Below are 18,489 nucleotides of genomic sequence, written 5' to 3' on the forward strand. Positions count from 1 at the left end.
AGAGAGAGCCTCCCAAGCAGGCTCCGTGCTATTGGCACAGAGCCCAATGTGGGGCTCGAACTCACAAACCTCGAGATCGTGACCTGAGCCGAAACCAGGAGTTGGATGGACGCTCAACCAACTGAGCCACCCAGGTGCCCTGGGATCAGTGCCCTTATGGCAGAGACCACAGGGAGCACCCTTGCCCCTCTGTCCCCATGAGCAGATGGTGCAAAGACAGCCTCTGAACCAGGAAGCAGGTCCTCACCAGTGACCAAATCTGCTGGCACTTTGATCTTGGACTTTCCAGCCTCTAGAACTATGGAAAATACTTTTCTGCTGTTTATAAGGCACCTGGTCTGTGACGTTTCTGTTAGAACAGCCCAAAGGGAGTAGACAGGAGTAAGGTGGCATGACACCAGCAACTTAGGTGGTTCGGAACAAATGATAAAGCAAACGGAGCAAAATGCTAATAGCGGAACCTGGGAGAGGGTATGTGAAGATATCTTCCTATGCTTCTTCTTGCAATTGTTCTGTATACCTGAATGGTTTTCAAATAAAAAGTAAAAATAATAAAGCTAAGAAAATAAAAAGCAGTGTCTTTAGCCGAGTCTTAAAGGAGGAAGAAGAGGCTGGGAGGGTGTCCTCCCAGTAGGGACCATGAAGACAAAGGCCTGGAGAGCTGATGATTGGGCACCTGCAAGTGCGCAGGCCCTCCTGGTGCAGACGGGGAGTGCACAGCACCCTTAGTCTGACGGTTGCTGACAAAGCACTCGGGCCCCTCAGGGACTGGGGTCTGGGCTGGGCTGCCCCAGCAACTCAGCCTCGGAGACAGGGAGAGAGGGAGGAGGGTGTGGCTGCAGGTGGGGGGTGATGAGTCCAGCCCAGGGTGGCGCTGGGGGCTGTAGCTCACCACACTAATCTTTTTCTTACAAGTTTCCCTGCAGAAAAAGAAGCCTAACAAGGTCCTGGGTGAGGTGTTTCCAGAACATACATCGAGCTGAGCAGTTCTGGGTGGACTGTACTGGATGCTGTGTGCACCATGCAAACCCCCCAAACATACAGAAGCAGCATTTCTCTCAGCTGCTAGGGGTGCCAGTGGCTGGTGGCTCGAAGCTGAGTGTCTCCCAGGTCCCCCCTCCTTCACAGAGGCTGCCCACACCAGGACTTCCCCATGCAAACGCATAAAGGCCAGCACCTGTGGCTACCGGGGGACAACTGTGTAGCTCCAGAGGCCCCCATAGGGTCAGCTGAGACCATCTTCTCAGCCCCCTGTCCCTCTGTCCAGGCCTGCTTCCTTCACTGCCTGGCACGCTCCAACCACAAGGGCGGTCCCCAGGAACCCCCTGTCCGTGATCCCTGTCTCAAGGTTTGTTTCCCGAGGGCATAACCTCCGAGTCCTATTCTGAACGATTTAAAGGACAAACAAAAGGAGCTATACAATTTTAAAGCGTAACATAAAACTGAGGAGGAACTAAGACCAAGTGTCCAGTCAGGAGATGTAATAGGCCAAACTCAGAAGGACTCTCAGAACAGGTGACAGGGCAAATCCCAGCCACATGCTCTGCATGCTGTCTAGTAAGGACAAGCTGCGTGGAGACAAAGCTAGTCACACTCTTCCACAAGTTTACCATGTTCTAGAAAATTCCAAATCGTGGGGACAGAGAACAGATGAGTGGTTGCCAGGGCCCTGGGGTTGGAGGGACCGGATGACAGCAGAGCAGCGTGAGGGAAGTTCAAAGGGGGACAAAACCCGTCTCTGTCAATAGTGGTGGCAGTTATACAGCTGCCTGTGTCAGTCTCGTCAAACTGTATCCACAACAGTCCGTACATCTCGATAAAGCTGACCACAAAACACAGTTGTGACGTGCAACATATATGATTCTTCATTCATGCCTTAAATCACAAGATAATAATTTAAACAGCACTATCCACAATAGCCAAAGTATGGAAGGAGCCCAAATGTCCATCGACGGATGAATGGATAAAGAAGATGTGGTATATATGTACAATGGAGTATTACTCAGCCATCAAAAAGAACGAAATCTTGCCATTTGCAACTACGTGGATGGAACTGGGGGTATGATGCTAAGTGAAATTAGTCAGAGAAAGACAAGTATCCTATGACTTCACCCATAGGTGGAATTTTAAAAACTTAACAGATGAACATAGGGGAAGGGAAAGAAAAATAATATAAAAACGGGGAGGGGGGGCAAAATACAAGAGACTTTTTTTTAATGTTTATTTTTGAGAGAGACAGAGACAGAGTGGAAGCGGGGTGGGACAGAGAGAGACACACACAGAATCTGAAGCAGGCTCCAGGCTCTGAGCTGTCTGCACAGAGCCTGACGTGGGGCTCGAACTCGCGAACCGCGAGATCATGACCTGAGCCGAAGTCAGACGCTTAACCAACTGAGCCACTCAGGCGCCCCAAGAGACTCTTAAAGATAGAGAACAAACTGAGGGCTGCTGGGGGGGTTACGGGTGGGGGGATGCGCTAAATGGGCGAGGGGCATTAAGGAGGACACTTGTTGGGATGAGCACGCAGTGCTGTACGTAGGGGATGGATCACTGGGTTCTACTCCTGAAATCACTACTGCACAACATGCTAAGTAACTTGGATGTACATTAAAAAATAAATAAATAGGGGCGCCTGGGTGGCTCAGTCGGTTAAGCGTCCGACTTCAGCTCAGGTCACGATCTCGCGGTCCGTGAGTTCGAGCCCCGCGTCGGGCTCTGGGCTGATGGCTCAGAGCCTGGAGCCTGTTTCCGATTCTGTGTCTCCCTCTCTCTCTGCCCCTCCCCCCGTTCATGCTCTGTCTCTCTCTGTCTCAAAAATAAATAAACGTTAAAAAAATTTTAAAAATAAATAAATAAATAAATACATAGATTGTAACCCTAGAAAAATACCTGGCTACTCATGTTACAAAGGGCTAATTTCCATAATTCTGTATCTAAAGACTTTCTACAAATCAATGAAGACCAGCAATTCTCATTTAAAAAAGATAATAATTTAAACTTCGGCTGGTTAAATTTTATGTTATAAAGATACGTCGGTGTGAAGTTTGTTTTTTCTCAACTTGCATAAGAACATTAAAACACGAGATGGTCTTTGACCAGAGATCACACACGTCATTTCGGACCCTGAGTTGGTTCAAAGCTTCTGTTTTGTCTTGTTTCGAAGGTCCCTGAGGTTGAAAATGCCGGTTCGCCTTCCCTTTCCCGGTGGAAGTGTGCCTGAACTGCCTGCGGGGCCGCCAGCTGCGCGGCAACCAAGGACGGTCCTCGCCCTCCGCCTCCTGTTAGGAGTCCGTGTTTAGCGTCGCTACTCTGTACTAGCTTCCTCTCGCTGCTGTAACAGATTACTGCAAAACCAGCCAATAGAATCCACACGCACGTGTCATTCGGGGGACAGAAATGAAGGGGCCAGCAGGGGCTTGCTCCAACCCGAAGCCCTAAGGGGAGAATGCGTTTCCTTCCACAGCTGCGTTCCTCCATCAAAGCCGGGGCTTGACATCATCTTGCTCTGGCGGCAGAAATAGTACCTTCTTTTTCTGAGGCCAAATCTCCCTTTGCCTCTCTAAGGATGTGTGACTGTATTGCACAGGATAATGTCTTTACCTCCGAATCTTTAATCTCATCCACAAACTCCCTTTTGCCAAACAAAATAAGATTCACAGGTTTCGGGACATCTTTGGGGCATTCTTCAGGGAACCACTCTGCCAGATTCAGGATGGGACCTCACGACATCACAGGCGTTTGAGTCTTGCTTGTTCACTCGTGCTCTTCCTCCCAAACACGTCCTCGGAAGGTCTTCAGTGGTCCCAACTGTGCCCCCCAGAGCAGCATAGAAAGTCAGCGGGTCCACCCATTAGAGCAGGGGCGCCTGGCTGGCTGGGTCCAAGGATTTCAGGTTTGTGAGTTCAAGCCCCATGCGGGGTGTAGAGATTACTAAAATTAAATTAAATTAAAGTTAAAATGTGTGCATATTTAAGCAACAATTGCCACAGGCTCTGAGCTAGGGTCCCAGCCTCCTGGAATGTCAGTTATTTGCTGGTTTATGTCATCGTATCATTCAAGAGGGTGAGGATAGATTTTTGCTGTTAACTTTTTACTTCTGAGCGCCTGTCTCGAGCACCTGTATTCACTAAATATCCTTTGTTAGTGAATGAATTAGTGTCTTTAAGTGACTTAGAGCCTGTTAGCAATTTTGTATTCTCAGACTCATGGCTCAGGACCCGACACTTGGCAGGCGCTAGGAGAACCCTTGTGGAGGGCTGGCCTAAGGGGGTCATCACAGCACACTGTCAGGACCCAGCAAATAGCCCAGAAGTAGCCTGACCAGAATCAGCAAAATATGAGCCTTTGTTTAGAGTTTCGGAGTATCTCTCCGGCTGTGGTCAGCTGAATAACAGCTCTCAAAGATGCCAATGTCATTGTCCCGGGACCTGGGATTTGTCACCTCAAAGGGGGACCTTGTCAAGACCCCCGAGGCAAGAGTGACCCTGGGTTCCCAGGGGGCCCAGCGTCCTCACGAGGTCCTCACAAGAGGGAGGCAGAGAGCCGGGGGGACCCCATGCTGTTGGCCGTGAGGATGAGGAGGGGCCGCGGGCCCAGGATGCGGCGTCTCTGGCAGCCGGAAAAGGGGGACACAGGGCTCCCTGGGGCCCCGGGGGAACCGGCCCTGCCCACGCCCGGGTGTTAGGACTTCTGAGGCCAGAGCCGTCAGAACCAGTGTGTGTGGTGAATTGCTCGAGCGGCGCCCCCACCCTGGAGGCTCGGATAGGGGCTGTGAGTCTTTCCCAACCTCTGAGAGCCTCAGTGTCCACTTCTGTAAAATGTGCACAAGTACAGCCCCCCTTCACTGGGCCACTGGAAAGATCAGTAAGTCATGCAATAGGCATCAGCTGGTTTTATTGTAGGGTCACTGAGTTTGAGGTGCATGGGGACACCCAGGAGACTCAGAGGGAACGAGGGAGGGAAGTGGGCACCTGAGAAGCGCAGAGGGCAGGACAGCGCGATCTGGAAGATAACAGGGCCGTACAAATCCCAGGCTGAATGTAAGCATGAACATTATCATTTTCCTCCTTGTCCTCGATTTGGCCACCAGCCTGCCCTCCCGCCTTCGGGCCAAAACACTCAGAGCCGACGACACACAAGGTTAGGGCGCAGTTGGGTGTTTACTGGGAATGGGATCTCAGAGGCCAGGCATGGGTCGCTCACACTCTTTTGGTGATGCTCTTGGGGGTGGCCAGCTCGTACAAGCGGGGGGATGCCTGAGCCACCAGAGACGCGGGGGAAATGTGGTAGGGGTCATAGCCCTCGTTGAGGTCTTTGCGCACTTTGGGCTTGGCCAGGGAGATGATCCGGGGACTGGCCACTGCCTTCTTGGTGACGTCCAGCACCTCCCAGCGTGGATCTCGGTCAGGAACACACTGGTCCGACTGGGCCTTGGGCACTGGAGAGGGCAGGAGAGAGGGACCGAGTCAGGCACTGAGACTTCAGACATGTGGAGGTCAGAGCTCCCAAGTTCAAAACGGATACACACGACATGGCCCATCCGCCTGCTGGACCACCACTCAGCCAGAGCGGAGCGAGGCGCCCACCCCCGCCACCCTGCGGACAGACCCTGGACACACGACACTCAGGGAGGGAACCAGACACGAGAGGCCACACGGGGTGTGAGTCCACATGTGTGAAACATCCAGAACAGGCTCATCCACTGACGGGAAGGGGGCTCGTGGGGGCCGGGGGCTGGGGAGGGGGTGTAACCTCTCATAGGGACTGGGTTTCTCTTTAGGGAGATGAAAATTCTAAATTTGATTGTGGTAATTGATGCACAACCCTGTGAACGTACTAAAAACTTTTCAAATGTATGCTTTATTTTATTTTTTACTGAGGTATGTTGAATTGTACGCTTCAAAAGGGTGAATTGAAAAGAGAAAAAATATTTCAAGTGGCCACAGGTCCCAGACAGGGGCACACAGAGGAGCCAGCCAAAGGAGGGAGGCTAGAGACCGAGGGTGAGGGGGGTGCCTGGCCGGCCCCTTCACCTCCTCCCCTCCCTGCTCTGATGCCTCAGCCTCTGAAGCAGACGGGTATGAGAGGCATCTCCTCTCCCTGGCTGGTGCTGCACGCCTGGTGGGGGGATGGAGGGCAGCTCCCCAGGACAGGGCCCCCTGGGGACTCGGCACCAGCCTCCTGGCCGAGACTGCCCTGATCCTCTGGGCTCCTGCCGGGCCCTCTCAAGAAACGCAGCTTTCTGCACTGGGTAACGTGGCTCCCACCAGCCACGTGTGAGTACAGAATGCCTGATTTGGGCTGCAGCTTTATTTGATTCAATTTTAATGAAATCAATCAACTAATTTAGATCAACCGATAGGTTGATTTCAATTTCATCGAAGTGGCCACACCCGGCCAGCGGCTGCGGTTGAGGACTCACGGCTCTCACGCGCAGAGGCCTGTGGCTCAGCCAGGCTCCTCCTTCTCACCCCCGGCGGCCCCCGCGGAAACCCCTCCTGCTGGTCTGCCCCTCCTCCCCTCCTCCCCACCCCCCCTTCCTGCAGCACGTGGGCTGTCTGGGGACTAGAAGAGAAGTGGTCACCGGTGGTCACTGTCTTAGCCTTCGGTCTGTGCGAGCTTCAGGACCCTGGGGTTGCCTCCTTTCCACACCCGCTTGGCCCAGAGCCTCCGTGCGAGTGGAAACGGGCCGTCCGCCCTCTCGGCGGAGCAACCCCAGCTCAGTGGGGTCCCTCCCACCAGGCAGGCACAAGTCCACGGGGGGGCCTGGCGGGGCAAGGTCACCAGGGTTGGACACAGATGTGCCGGGCAGGTGACCCAAGAAGCGGCCTGTCCAAGGGGAAGGGGCCGAGCAGAAGGGCCTCAGCGCCCCTCAGGGCTAAGAAGACCGTGCCCAGACCCAGGCTTCTTTGAACTCCTCTGAGAATCTAGGAGCACGACCACCATCGTGACATCTAGACTTCCGACTCTGCCCGGGACAACTTAACAGTGGTGACAGAGTGTGTTTCCATACAATACACAATGGACACACGGAGAAGCAAAGCAGCCATGGACTGTGCCCACACCTGTCTAGCTTCACGTGCACTGTCTCTCCCCTTCAAGTGCTAGTCACAACCATCAGTGGACGCGAGTCTGCAGTGTGAAAAACACAGCCTTATACCCTCCTTGCAAACACACGACACACACGTGTGTTTATATCCCAGATGCGGGTGTGTGACAGGGACAGAAAGACAATGTGGCCTAACACCATGGTATGTGTTCTCACGTGTACATTCACTTAACTGGTCTTTTCATGAATATTAAGAGAATGGATAAATGGATGGGCAAACAAAAGATCCCGTAAGCACAGTTAAAAGAAGAGAGACCAGGAAAAGGTTATGTTGCCATGTGCTCAACAAAGGGTTGGTGATTATCTTATATAAAGAGCTGCTCTAAATCAATAACAAAAAAAAGGGGGGGGGACTAGAAAACCAGGAAAATGATAGAACAGAGTGAACCAAAGTGGCCAATCGGGCTCTCTGGTGACTAAGTGCCTCTGACACTGTTGGCCTGGCACATAACAGATGCAGAAATATACTGGAAGGTCTGTTAGAAGGTGACGGGTGCTGAACAAGTGGTCCCCAGAGGTGGGCTGGCTTGTGGACTGAGACAGGGCAGTGAGGGCCCTCACCAAGGGGGCAGAGAGGAGCCAAGCCCTGTGGGAGGCAGAGGGGCATCTGGGGAGCGCCTGCCAGGCTGTAGGAAGGGCCACTGGGGAGGCGCAAGCAGAATGGAGTCAGGTGGAGGAAGCCAGGGCACAGATCGCAAGGTCCTGTGGACCACACGGAGAGAGGCAGGTCCCCTGAGTGGGTCATGAGCAGAGGAGGACAGAATCTGAAACAGGCAGGGGTGGCGCCCAGGATCAGGGCAGTCCTGGTCTGGTCCAGGGACGCACGGTGGGCCCACAAGGGTTGTGGGGGTGGAGGCAGCTAGGGGCCTCCATAGCTCAGAAGGCAGAGCCGACAGGAGTCCTCCTTGCCTTGGACGTGGACGGTGTCATAGAAACGCCGGGCAGGGAGAGCATCTGGAAGGAAGGGTGCACGCAGGCAAGCACATACATGTGGCCACACAACTTTGCGGATCTGTGTGTGCACACCCAGAAACACACCAAACTGGATTATCTTTGGTGTGGGGTCCAGTTCTCTACCGCTCCTATGTGGTTGGGGGGCCGGGTACCTCATGTGTTTTAGAGGAAAGGGGAAGAATCAGGTAGGTGCCACCTTAAAGCTTCCCTTGGACCTCAGCCTGGCTCTTGGGTTGGCGTCTGGCCTTGCACCCCACCTTGCTCTCCTGCACCCACTTGCCCTTGCCAGGAGACCCAGTCAGGCCACAAGCCCTCTCAGTTCTGCTCCTGGGGAGTGGTCCCCTCTGCCAGCCCCCAGGGGAGCCTGTATGGGCCACACTGTGAATGGTCTACAGGTGTCTGGACAACTGGTGTGCAGTCTAGGGAGAAGATAAAGCAAAGGGGGAAGGGCAAATCTAGAAGAAGCAGGCCTGTAGCCCAGGTCTACTGACTGACCCCATCCCCACCCCCACCCCATGGCCTGTGGCCAGTGGGGAAGGACACAAGAGCCTGACAAGGAGGCAAGCCCCAGCGGAACTACTTACTGGCCAAGTGAAGGAGGCGATTGTAGTCCGACACGTGCGGCTTGGGTTTTGGCATGGGGTCCCACTCTTCCAACAGGGTGGCTGGGGCCCTGGGCTTTGCCAGCTGTAGGATCCTTGTGCTGGGGATTGCCATCTGGGCTGCCTTGGATACTTGGGACACCTGGAAACAATTACAAGGGAAGAGTAAAACAGCCCATGATTCCTCATAGGCCCCTGGATAAGAAAGACCCCTTTAGTGTTCTAAAAAAAAAAAAAAAGAAAGAAAGAAAAAAAAAAAGATTGGGAAGTTCAGCAAAGGATTAGTAGCTATCATATATAAAGAGTTCCTCTAAATCAATAACCCAAAAATCACTATGGGTTTTTATGATTTATATGACTGGGCTAATCATGTAGGAGAGTAAACCTAAATGGTGAATAATCATCTCCTTGACCAGGGAAATATAAATTAAAACCACAAAATATTACTTTATGTAAGCAGACTCGGAAAAAATTAAAAAGTCTGAAAAATTATCATGCCCTGGCAAGAATATGGGAGGAGAGAAATCCTCATGCATGGCTGGTAGGACAGTAAATTAGTACAAACACTTTGGAGAGCGTTTGTCCTTCTCAGGTTGAACATGTGCACTGTTGAAGACTACCATATAGAGAAGCCCTACCGAAGCACAAGGGAATGAGTGATATTCACCGTAGCTTGAATATCATGGCAAACAGTTGGAAGCAGCCAGGTTGTCTACCAGTAGGGGACTGGGTAAATCGATTATTCTATACTCGTATGGTAGGGTGCAATCCAGCATGTTAAGTAGTGTTTCTATATGAATCACATGCAGTGTTCTAGAAAACAAATATTGAGAGGAAAGCAAGAAAGTTAAGATGCTGCGTATGTATATGGCTACGATTATAGTTTATGGGTCTATAATAATAAAGTTTAAAATTATGCATATGAGGCAGAGCTGGAAAGAGTGGGGATGATGGAGGGGACAGACATTTCACTGAGAAACTTGACCCACTTCCTCCATAGACAACTTCTTAGTGTTTTCCAGAGAATCCAGACACAATCACAATTGTCGGCTTGGCTACTGTGCATCAGCCTACACAAACGCAGTGCCTAGACTGAGCTCTGTCATCTCAAGGCTAATCGTTGTCTGCCCCCACCCCCAAAAAAGTGCATACAAGGCACGCTCTTCCCAGGCTGCGCTCTCTTTAGTACGTGTCCTGCTCCCCCCCCCTTCCTTACCACTAGCCCACCAGCTGGCTCCTGCACATGTGCAAAGAGTCTGCCCGCAAATGAATCGAAGGGTGGGAAAAATAACATTCTGAATGTGTCTGGCTGTGACAAAAGGGGAAGATGAGCTGGCCACTCCTGCCACCTCTGGAGCGGGAGGAGGAAGCAAGGGTAGTTGTTGGGATGTTTTACTCCTTATAGAGGCGGCGTAGGTCTGAAATAAACCTGTCGAAGTGTTGGAGTAGGTCCAGGAATGCTTGTGATCGGAGGCGCTGTGTTTTAATGTCTCGTGTCATACGAAAGCTCTCTGCACAGTACAGTTTTAGCAGGAACCTGCTTGGAAGCAGGGGTTGGCCGAAATGACCTCCAGGGGTCGGTCTGAAATTTGAGTCCCTTTCCTCTTAAAATCGTCTTCCTTGAAAATCACAGATGCTACTCCTATCAAAGACATCTTGGTGTTTACAATGTTATGTCCCATTCAACCCTCTATTGCCTCCCTCCTCCCCACTCCCTGCCTCTCCCCGCCTCCTTTCTTCCCCCACAACTGACATAGCCCAGGCCTGACTGCTGAGGTAGACACGGGCCCAACGGCAGTCCTGCCTGGAGAGGTGGGCAGGCAGGTAAACTTTCACCTACCCATGCCTTCAGCGAACACTGATTACCACTCTGTGCCCCGCACAGGGTAAGACAGGCTCAGGAATGCTGCCACAATAAACAAGAAAGGTGCAGTCTCTGTCCTCAGGCTGCTCACAGTCTGGTGGAAGGATCAAGGGTCCATCCAGAGACTATGCTAGGGGCTGGGAAGCAGGCTGAAGGTGGGGTTCCCACCAGACTGGCCGGAAACGGGAGGGTTGGAGGAGGAGAGTTCATTGAGTTCATTGAGTACACAGGGGCCACATGTAGATGGCAGAGGTGTTCCAAGTAGCGGGACCCGAGTGGGTACAGGCCCAGAGGGTTGTTGAGGGACCCTGCAATGGAGCCCGGCAAGGCAGGAGCATGAGGGAGGGAGGTCAGGGAGCACCAAGCCTTGTTGAGCCTTCACTCCTCAGCCCGGGGATGTGGACTCTCCCAGGGACCGGACCGTGCCAGGGTCAGGTGCACAGAAGGGAGGAGGTGTGAGGGCAGGAGCCCAGAAAACAGCAGATGCGTCCCTGGGTAAGAGGTCGGTGGGACCGGTCGAGAGGACAGTGCCCTCCTTCGGATCCTGGTTCAACCAAATTGACCATAAAAGGCCTTTTTGGGGACCACTGAAAAAGTGAACACAGACTGAGTATTCTGATATTAAAGTATTACTGTTAAACTTTTTAGTGTGATCATTGTTATTATGGTTGTCAGTTAGAAGTACATCCTGGAGTGCCTGCAATGGTATGACGTCTGGATTTACTTTTAAATATTTTTGAAGGGCAGGGGCCCGTCCAGAAAATAACCACGTGAAAAAATCCATCAACACGTTCTTTGACGCACGTTAAAACCGCAGTGAGATACCAGCTCCGAGGCAGCTTTATTGGTGCCAGCCCCAACCGGGAGACAGCTCAGACCTCTTCAGTGGCCGAGGGAATAAAGTTGTGGCCATCCGTGGGACGAAACAGGACTCGGCAACTAAGAAGGCATGAACTGCTAGCAGGCGCGAGCATCTCGGAGACGTTAGCTGAGCCGCGAGGGCGGCCACGAGTCTGCGGCTCATTCCCGGCCCCGGGGGAGAAGGGGAGGCGGGGGAACGGGGGTCACGTGTCCGGCCTGAGGGGGCAGCAGACCAGTGTTTGGTTCGGAACGGACTGAACAGTTCCAGGCCCTCTGAGATGCCCACGTGTGAGCCGAAGGCCTGGGCCCCACCTTGAGCCCACGCGGGCAGGGAAGGTGTCCCCGCGCAGGCTTCAAGCGAAACGAAGCTCTGTCCTGAGCAGACACCTGTGAATCCTGCGTGTTCACCTGCGCGGTGACACGCAGGCCGCTCTGGAGTCTGTTTGTCCCTTCTGCCGCGGACCTCCGGCCCCCGGTTGAGGGGGGCGCCCCAGAGGATAGCAAGGCACCTACCTCAGACATGTTTATGCTCCAAATGTTATTCCGGACCCTCGGGGTGGCCAGTTCCCTCAGGCGACTCGAAGCTTGGTATTCCAGAGTAGGGCGAGGAACGGGCCAGACAGAGGTGCTCCTGAGGGACATCCACATTTGAGACAGCAGCCCGACCAGGGGCATGTCCGTGTGCTTCTGTCACCTCTTCTCAGCCCATCTCTGACTTGGGGAATAAGGGACAGCCCCCGGGGGCCGCGGAGGGTTTTGAAAACACCTCCAGGAGGGGATTCCTTAAACAATCCCCAAAAGAAGGCCCCTAAGTGTTCTCAAGGATAGAGCTACCCTCTCCCGAGGTCAGGTCGTCGCAGCTCTGTGTGCAGTGGCCGCCTCCCCATTCAGCACTCCCATGTCCCCGTCTGTGGTGACAGCATCTCCCGGGGCCTCTTGCCCACACACCTGTCATCGGGGCTGGGGTCAGGATAGAAGGGATAGAAGGGCGTGTCCTGTTCTTGCCACAGGAAGCTGGGGAAAGTGCACTTGTACTGAGCTTGAGGGGCTCGCATCTCCTTAACTCAGACGTCAGCTCTGCCTGTGTCCCCGAAATAAAGCCATGTTTCACCTTTTCTCATCTCTGAGGTTGGAATGCGGCTGATAAATGCTGTCAGCCAAACGTCAGAAGCTCCACGGGTGCCCCTGCCCGCATGTGCTCTGCATAGTTGTTGGCACAGAAATGGCCTCCGCCGAGTTACATGCATCCCTCCACGTGCAGATATCAAGTCTAATCACACTTTACATTATCTTCAGATTACACGGTGAGTCAGCATTAAAGTGAAAAGTTACTGTCACAAAGACAGGCATAAAGACAGCGTGTGGGGGATGCCTGGGTGGCTCAGTCGGTTAAGCGTCCAGCTTCGGCTCAGGTCATGATCTCATGGCTCATGAGTTGGAGCCCCGCGTCGGGTTCTGTGCCGACAGCTCAGAGCCTGGAGCCTGCTTCAGATTCTGTGTCTTCCTCTCCCTGCTCCTCCCCCACTCACTCTCTCTCTCTCTCTCTCTCTCTCTCAAAAATAAATAAATGTTAAAAAAAATACAGTGTGTGGAACTTGTCAACATCTGAGTCAAAAAGTGATTCAAAACATTCAGACGCATTTCAGCTACTTTATTTCCATTATTATTTTCCCTTTTGTGTGCATAAAAGTACGTAATTAAAAATCTGTATCTAAATAACTCTAAAGATCACTTTTAACAAAATTAAAGTTCTGAGTGATAAGAAGGAATTGTGTTAAAAGTTGTACATAAAATAATGTCTTAGGATTCCTAGCTTTTGGGGGCCAAAAAAATCCATAATGGTGATAAGTAACATTTATTGAGCACTTGCTAGGTCTGACGCTGTACGAAGTACCTTTTGTGGATGCTCCCCACCTCCACCCATCCCACAGGTGCATAGCTGTGCCTCAGGGGTCGAGAACCTGCCCATGGGCCTCCAGCTGGGGATAGCCCAGCCCTGTTTGAAGTCAGGTCATCTACTCCTAGGACTTGGACTCTCCCCATACTACAGCTTGTCGAGGAAAAGGGGAGGTTTTCTGCCCCATTCTGCCTTCCTTCCCTTACCTGTTGTTGTTGAAATACTCCGAGTAGAACCTTTTAGGTCGAGCTAGCTCCTCCACTCGGCGCGTCACCACTATGCAAAATAGGAGAGACAGCCCCAACTTAAAAACCTGCCCACCCTCAGGGGTTTCCTTCTTGTTGAATCCAGCATTTCACTGGCTACGGCAAATGGCACAATGTACACACTGAGCGCCTAGAGAGCTGAGCACCAGTTACCTTGCAGAGGAGTGACTTTTGCTGCCCCCATCCTGGGGACAATGGTCTCAGGGGCCTGAAGCCCCTTACTCAGGACACACAGGATGGGAGCCACAGGGCTGGCATGGGAGCTCAGACCCATCATCAGTTCCTCAACAGAACTCAGTGTGGCTCCAACAACCCACTGGCTGGGAAAGTGGATTTTGGTCTGCAGTTAGTACAAGCGTAGGGTTTACAGGGGCTTCGTGTTCACTGCGAGAAAGATTCTAAACCCCCAAGAGAGAACTTGCCTTATTACTTCTCTCCAGGAAGAGATTTCTTGAAATATTTTATTTGAAGGAATCCATTTCTCTCAAAAACTATAGAGACCATTGCAGAAGGGAAGGCAAAGAGTCTTTTAATAAATTTAGTATTAATCCCCATTTTGGCTGTAGTGCAAATTTGGATTCCCCCTAGAGAGTCTGCCCCACACCCCCCCACCCCAGGACCAGCCTCCTGAGGCTCTGGCTCCTCAGGGGACTGAGGCCAGAGATGACACACCTGGGGAAGGGGGATGGCCGGCGAGGGAGGAGCAGCAGGGAGTTCTGTCCTGAGGTTAGGGCTAGGGAAGCCCCAAGATCTCCTCCGTTGGAACGAGGCATGGGTTGGAGTGGAATGGGGTTGACCCAGCCCCAGGAGACCAGGGGCAGCACGTGAGACAGGGTGGCCAAGCACCAGAGCTGGGACAAGGGCTACCTCTGGCCAACCCCTGAGCTAGGTGACCCCTGATGGAGAATTGGGGGTGGTGGGTGGGCTCAGCCTACCTGGCACCGTGACAGTGAGGGTGGTGTCTTCAAGAAACCTCTCTGTCCAGTACACAGAAGGCCTGGAATACACCGAGGCGTGGCTCAGAGCGAAGGAAGCCAGGGCACAGGACACAGACGATGGGGCACAGGCAGGGTGGTTGGAGGAGGAAGGAAGTTGGAGGAGGACAAGTTGAGAGGATGTGGAAAGGGGCAGGTCAGAGAGGCTCGTGGGAAATGTGGTTTATCTTGAGCAGGGCTGGTGTTCAGAGAAAGGGGAGGTGGGAAAAGAAAAAGGCGCAGCTAAGGGCGGAGCCCAGGGGCCCCATCACAGCAGCAGACCCACTCCTCAGCTGGGTGGGCTGGCGTCCAGAGCATCAGGTGGTTGGGAACAGCCCTTGGGGTGAGGAAGCCCTCCATCGGAGGGCCCTTTCCCCCAGGTCTTGCCCCTGGAGAGGAGGGCAGATCCCCCCGTGGCAGGAGACGGAGAGGCTCCCTGAGACTCACCAGTAGACACAGAACTGCAAGTTCCTCTTGCACGGGGACACCCAGGCATAGCCCTTACAGCAGCACCCCATCCTGTGATGAGACGGCCCAAGCCCCTGCCTTTGCTCTGCGGCTCCATTCGCCCAAAGGCCTCACTGTCCTCAGGCAGTTCCCAGAGGCCACCCCAGTCCCGCCTCTGGAACCCTGACTTCTCACCTCCCTCTGCACCTGCCCCCAGGTCATCATGTGAGTGACAGAGAGCAGTCGGGACGGCAGCCCAGGGGGTGAACACGGGGGCGGTGGGGGGGGGGGAACCGCCAGGAGCTGCCCTCCTCCTCATGGACCCCCACCCCTGCCTCCAGTGAGGCTTCCCACAGGCCTCACCTGTCTCTTAGGGCTTGCCAGTTGGTCTTGGGCTTTGCCAGCTCAAAGACCCGCTTCCTCCTCCTCCTCCTCCCTCTGGCTGAGGCAGCACTGGGGAGCCTCTGGGTGATGGACAGCCGGCTTGGGGAGAGGGGCGTGGTGAGCGGGTCGGGGCCTGTGCCCAGTGAGGCTCCTGGCCTGTCTGGGGGCGGGTCTGGCATCGCAGACACCTGGGTGAAGTCCTAGCTCCCCCAGCCGGGTGCGCAACCCCGGCCAGGTCACCGCCTCTGTGAAACGGCAGGAGACCTGCTCCCGGCTCCCTAAATCTCGTGAGCATGCATTAAGTGCCTACTGTGTGCCAGACCCCTGGAAACCCAGGAAGCGGGAGGAATAGGATGTTGGGGGCTCAGACGCCCGCCTGTCCCCTCGCTGGGTGCTGCCCCTGGCCGGAAGCCCCCCCGAGGCCCCTCCCACCGGCCTGCGCCTTTTTTCCCACGGCAGGTGTCCCCGGCCACCGCCCGCCACACCACAGGTCTGGATGTGTGTTTATCACACAAGCTCCATGGGGGGCGTGGGGGCTGTGCAGGGTTCCAGGGGGGCCACGGGGAGCGCACACGGAGTCCACCAGTGCTGGCCCACGGGCGCTCCCGCTGGAACCGGCTGAGGCTGGCCAGGGCCGGCGGAGGGCAGGCGGGAGGCCCACAGCGCAGAGCCCCGCCCGTGCGAGGGAGCACCCGCTTCTTTCCAGGACACACAACTTGCCAGAAACCAGCCCCCGCAGGTTCGCAGGCCACCAGTTACCACTGTACCCGAGCTGGCGGGGACTTGGAATGGTTTCAGCTTCTGAGCTGCGCCGGGAGACCCTCCCGCTTGCTTTCCTCTCTGACGGGGTCTCCACCCCTGACTCCTCAACTCGGGGAAGGTCTCCAACCCCAACCCACCCTCCGCCTGGACAGGGCTGTGTTCGCTGGCTCCTGCCTCAGAGGCCAGTGAGCGGCTGTCCCCCAGTCCTCCCGCCCACAGCGGGGGTACCTGGGGCCTCGCCGGGGCTGCTGCCCTCCCCCCGCTGCCCCTGCCCTTGCCACAAGCCCCACTCCGTGGTGCCCACCTCATCTCAGGTATGCCCTCCGCGTCTTTCTCCAGAACCCTCTCCAGCGGCTCGAGGGCCTCCTCGGGGGCCCGGGGGCCAGGCGGTTCTCCCCCAGTCACCTCCTCTGGGAGGGTCTCCGCTTCTCGGTCTTCAAAACTCAGCTCCTCGTCATCCAGGCACGTGGTGTCCTTGGTCCCTGGACTCCTGAACACTGTGCCCTGCACGCCGAGGGCATCATCGTCCTGTCCCCAGTCGGGCCCGCCTTCGGCCTCCGAGCTGTGGTGGCTGTGGGACAGACTTCGCCGGCGGTCCCCCATGTACTGGGTCCTCCCCAGTCCTGCAGCCTTGCTCCCCAACACCCGAGTGTGTCTGTGGTCGCGGTCACCGGGCAACAGGAGAATGGCCCGCCCGCATTCGCATTCTCGGGGTCCACATTCCGTTCCCAACAGGTCTGCCCCTCCCCATGGGGGCTCTCCCACCAGGTCCTGCCAGGGGGCTGCTTAGCCCCTCTCTCTGTCTCTTCCTGGCTGAACCAGGAGTAGGACCTGACCCCATCCCACATTTCTTCTTAGTAAGAGGCCCCAGTTGTGCTCAGTTCAAGGGGCCAGTGCTGGTGGCTGTACCTTCCCAGGACTGGCTTAGGAATGAGACCCGAGGGGGAATCTGCAGGGGGCTTCGAGGAATGGTTTCCTCTCTCTTGAAAGGACACATAGGGGGTGCCTGGGTGCCTCAGTCGGTTGAGCGGCTGGCTTTATTTAGCTCAGGTCATGATCTTGCAGTTTGTGGGTTCGAGCCCTGGGTCGGGCTCTGTGCAGACAGCTTGGAGCCTGGAGTCAGCTTCGGATCCTGTGTCTCCCTCTCTCTCTGCCCCTCCCCCGCTCATGCTCTCTCTCTCTCTCTCTCAAAAATAAATAAACATTTAAACAATTGTTTAAGTAATAAAATTTATTTCCCTTCTTTTTTGGGGGGGAGGCATATGACACAGAGAAAAGACAGAGGTACGAGGGCGTGGCGGGGGGGCTCTCCTGTGGTGGACGGAGTGTGGTGAGGCTGATCCTGACGGTGCAGGCACACAGGCCTGTGGGCCCAGGACGGGAGACACGTGCGGTCCCACGTGGAGGGTAGTCCCTAGGCGCTCACGCCAGGAATGCGATGCCCCTGCACGAGACCTCCCACGCTGCCGTTCGCCCGAGGTTCTGCAATCCAAGGTCCATGTGCAGAGTGGACAGAGCAAGTTCCTGTTCTATATCTCCGGCTCCAAAACTCCATTTAATATGTTGTCCTCCGATAGAGGACGTGTCACATGTTAAACTGATAAGAACAGATGCTACAATTGATCTTAGCCAAAAGGCTGAGAAGCGATAAAAATCCTTGTTAAGTCCACTTTCCTTCTAGAGACAGCTCATTAAACCTGCTTCGCGTGAATTCAAGTCCATATTGGGAAGGCCAGGCATCCCTTCGAGCTCACGGGGGGAGCAGGGTCTCCAGAGCCAGGCGCACACACGAGGTCAAGGAGAGGGCGCTGAAGAGGCCAGAGCTCCACCGGCCCTGAGGGAAGGGCTGGACGGTCCACTTCTGCTGCCCAAATATGCGGAAAAGCAAGAAAGTTCACAGCCAAAGGGCTGAAGGCAGGGTGGTAATCTCTGGATATGCGGATGTTTCCAATGGAGAACAGGCCGCAGCCTGCCAGGGAGGGTCCGTTCCCTGCCCCTTGTGGCGGTAGGCCTGGGGTCCCCACTTCCCATGGCTGTCAGCCAAGGGCAGTCCCGGCTCCCAAGGGGCACCGCAGCGCTGGCCCGGGGCCCTCCTTCCATTTCTAGCCGGCAGCGAGGCCTGCCCCTCTCCTGCCCCTCACGTGTCTGGAGTCAGCCGAGAAAGGGCCTCAGTTCCTAAGGACCCACGTGATCACATGAGGCCCCTCCTGGGTAACCCAGCGCAGGGTCTGCAGCCTTAACCACATCGTGCAGTCCCTTTGGCTACACAGGACACTGTGTTCCCGGCATCTTTGAGGCTACTATGCTTCCTACCACACCCAGCTCACTCCACACACAAAAGTCCACTCGAAATGATTTCAGGGCTCGCAA

The 18,489-nt window shown here is 54.7% G+C and overlaps 1 protein-coding gene and 1 pseudogene across 4 annotated transcripts; both read right to left on the reverse strand.

The window, feature by feature from the left end:
• Window positions 1-4,876: 4,876 nt before the first annotated feature.
• THEG (theg spermatid protein) lies at window positions 4,877-16,780 on the reverse strand. Of its 4 annotated transcripts, XM_043585954.1 has the most exons (8): window positions 16,424-16,780; window positions 15,337-15,456; window positions 14,974-15,045; window positions 14,488-14,549; window positions 13,493-13,562; window positions 11,903-12,020; window positions 8,647-8,806; window positions 4,877-5,437 (listed from the first exon to the last, which is right to left on the reverse strand). In XM_043585954.1, the coding sequence occupies exons 1-8, from the start codon at window positions 16,720-16,722 to the stop codon at window positions 5,199-5,201; spliced, it is 1,140 nt and encodes a 379-aa protein (XP_043441889.1). In that variant the 5' UTR covers window positions 16,723-16,780; the 3' UTR covers window positions 4,877-5,198. The 4 variants fall into 4 exon arrangements, with proteins under 4 accessions (XP_043441889.1, XP_043441890.1, XP_043441891.1 ...); XM_043585955.1 differs by lacking the exon at window positions 14,974-15,045; XM_043585956.1 differs by lacking the exon at window positions 11,903-12,020.
• An 813-nt stretch (window positions 16,781-17,593) lies between these two features.
• LOC122488869 lies at window positions 17,594-17,768 on the reverse strand (annotated as a pseudogene).
• Window positions 17,769-18,489: the final 721 nt, after the last annotated feature.

This window comes from Prionailurus bengalensis, chromosome A2 (genome assembly GCF_016509475.1).
Source record: "Prionailurus bengalensis isolate Pbe53 chromosome A2, Fcat_Pben_1.1_paternal_pri, whole genome shotgun sequence".
NCBI lineage: Eukaryota > Metazoa > Chordata > Mammalia > Carnivora > Felidae > Prionailurus > Prionailurus bengalensis.

Coding starts and splice junctions, on each gene's coding strand:
- THEG (XM_043585954.1), bottom strand. CDS start 16,722: ATGGGGGACCGCCGGCGAAGTCTGTCCCACAGCCACCACAGCTCGGAG. Junction 13,563..14,487: donor CCTCACTGTCACGGTGCCAG/GTAGGCTGAGCC, acceptor TATTTTGCATAG/TGGTGACGCGCCGAGTGGAG. Junction 8,807..11,902: donor GGAGCATAAACATGTCTGAG/GTAGGTGCCTTG, acceptor AATTGTTTCCAG/GTGTCCCAAGTATCCAAGGC.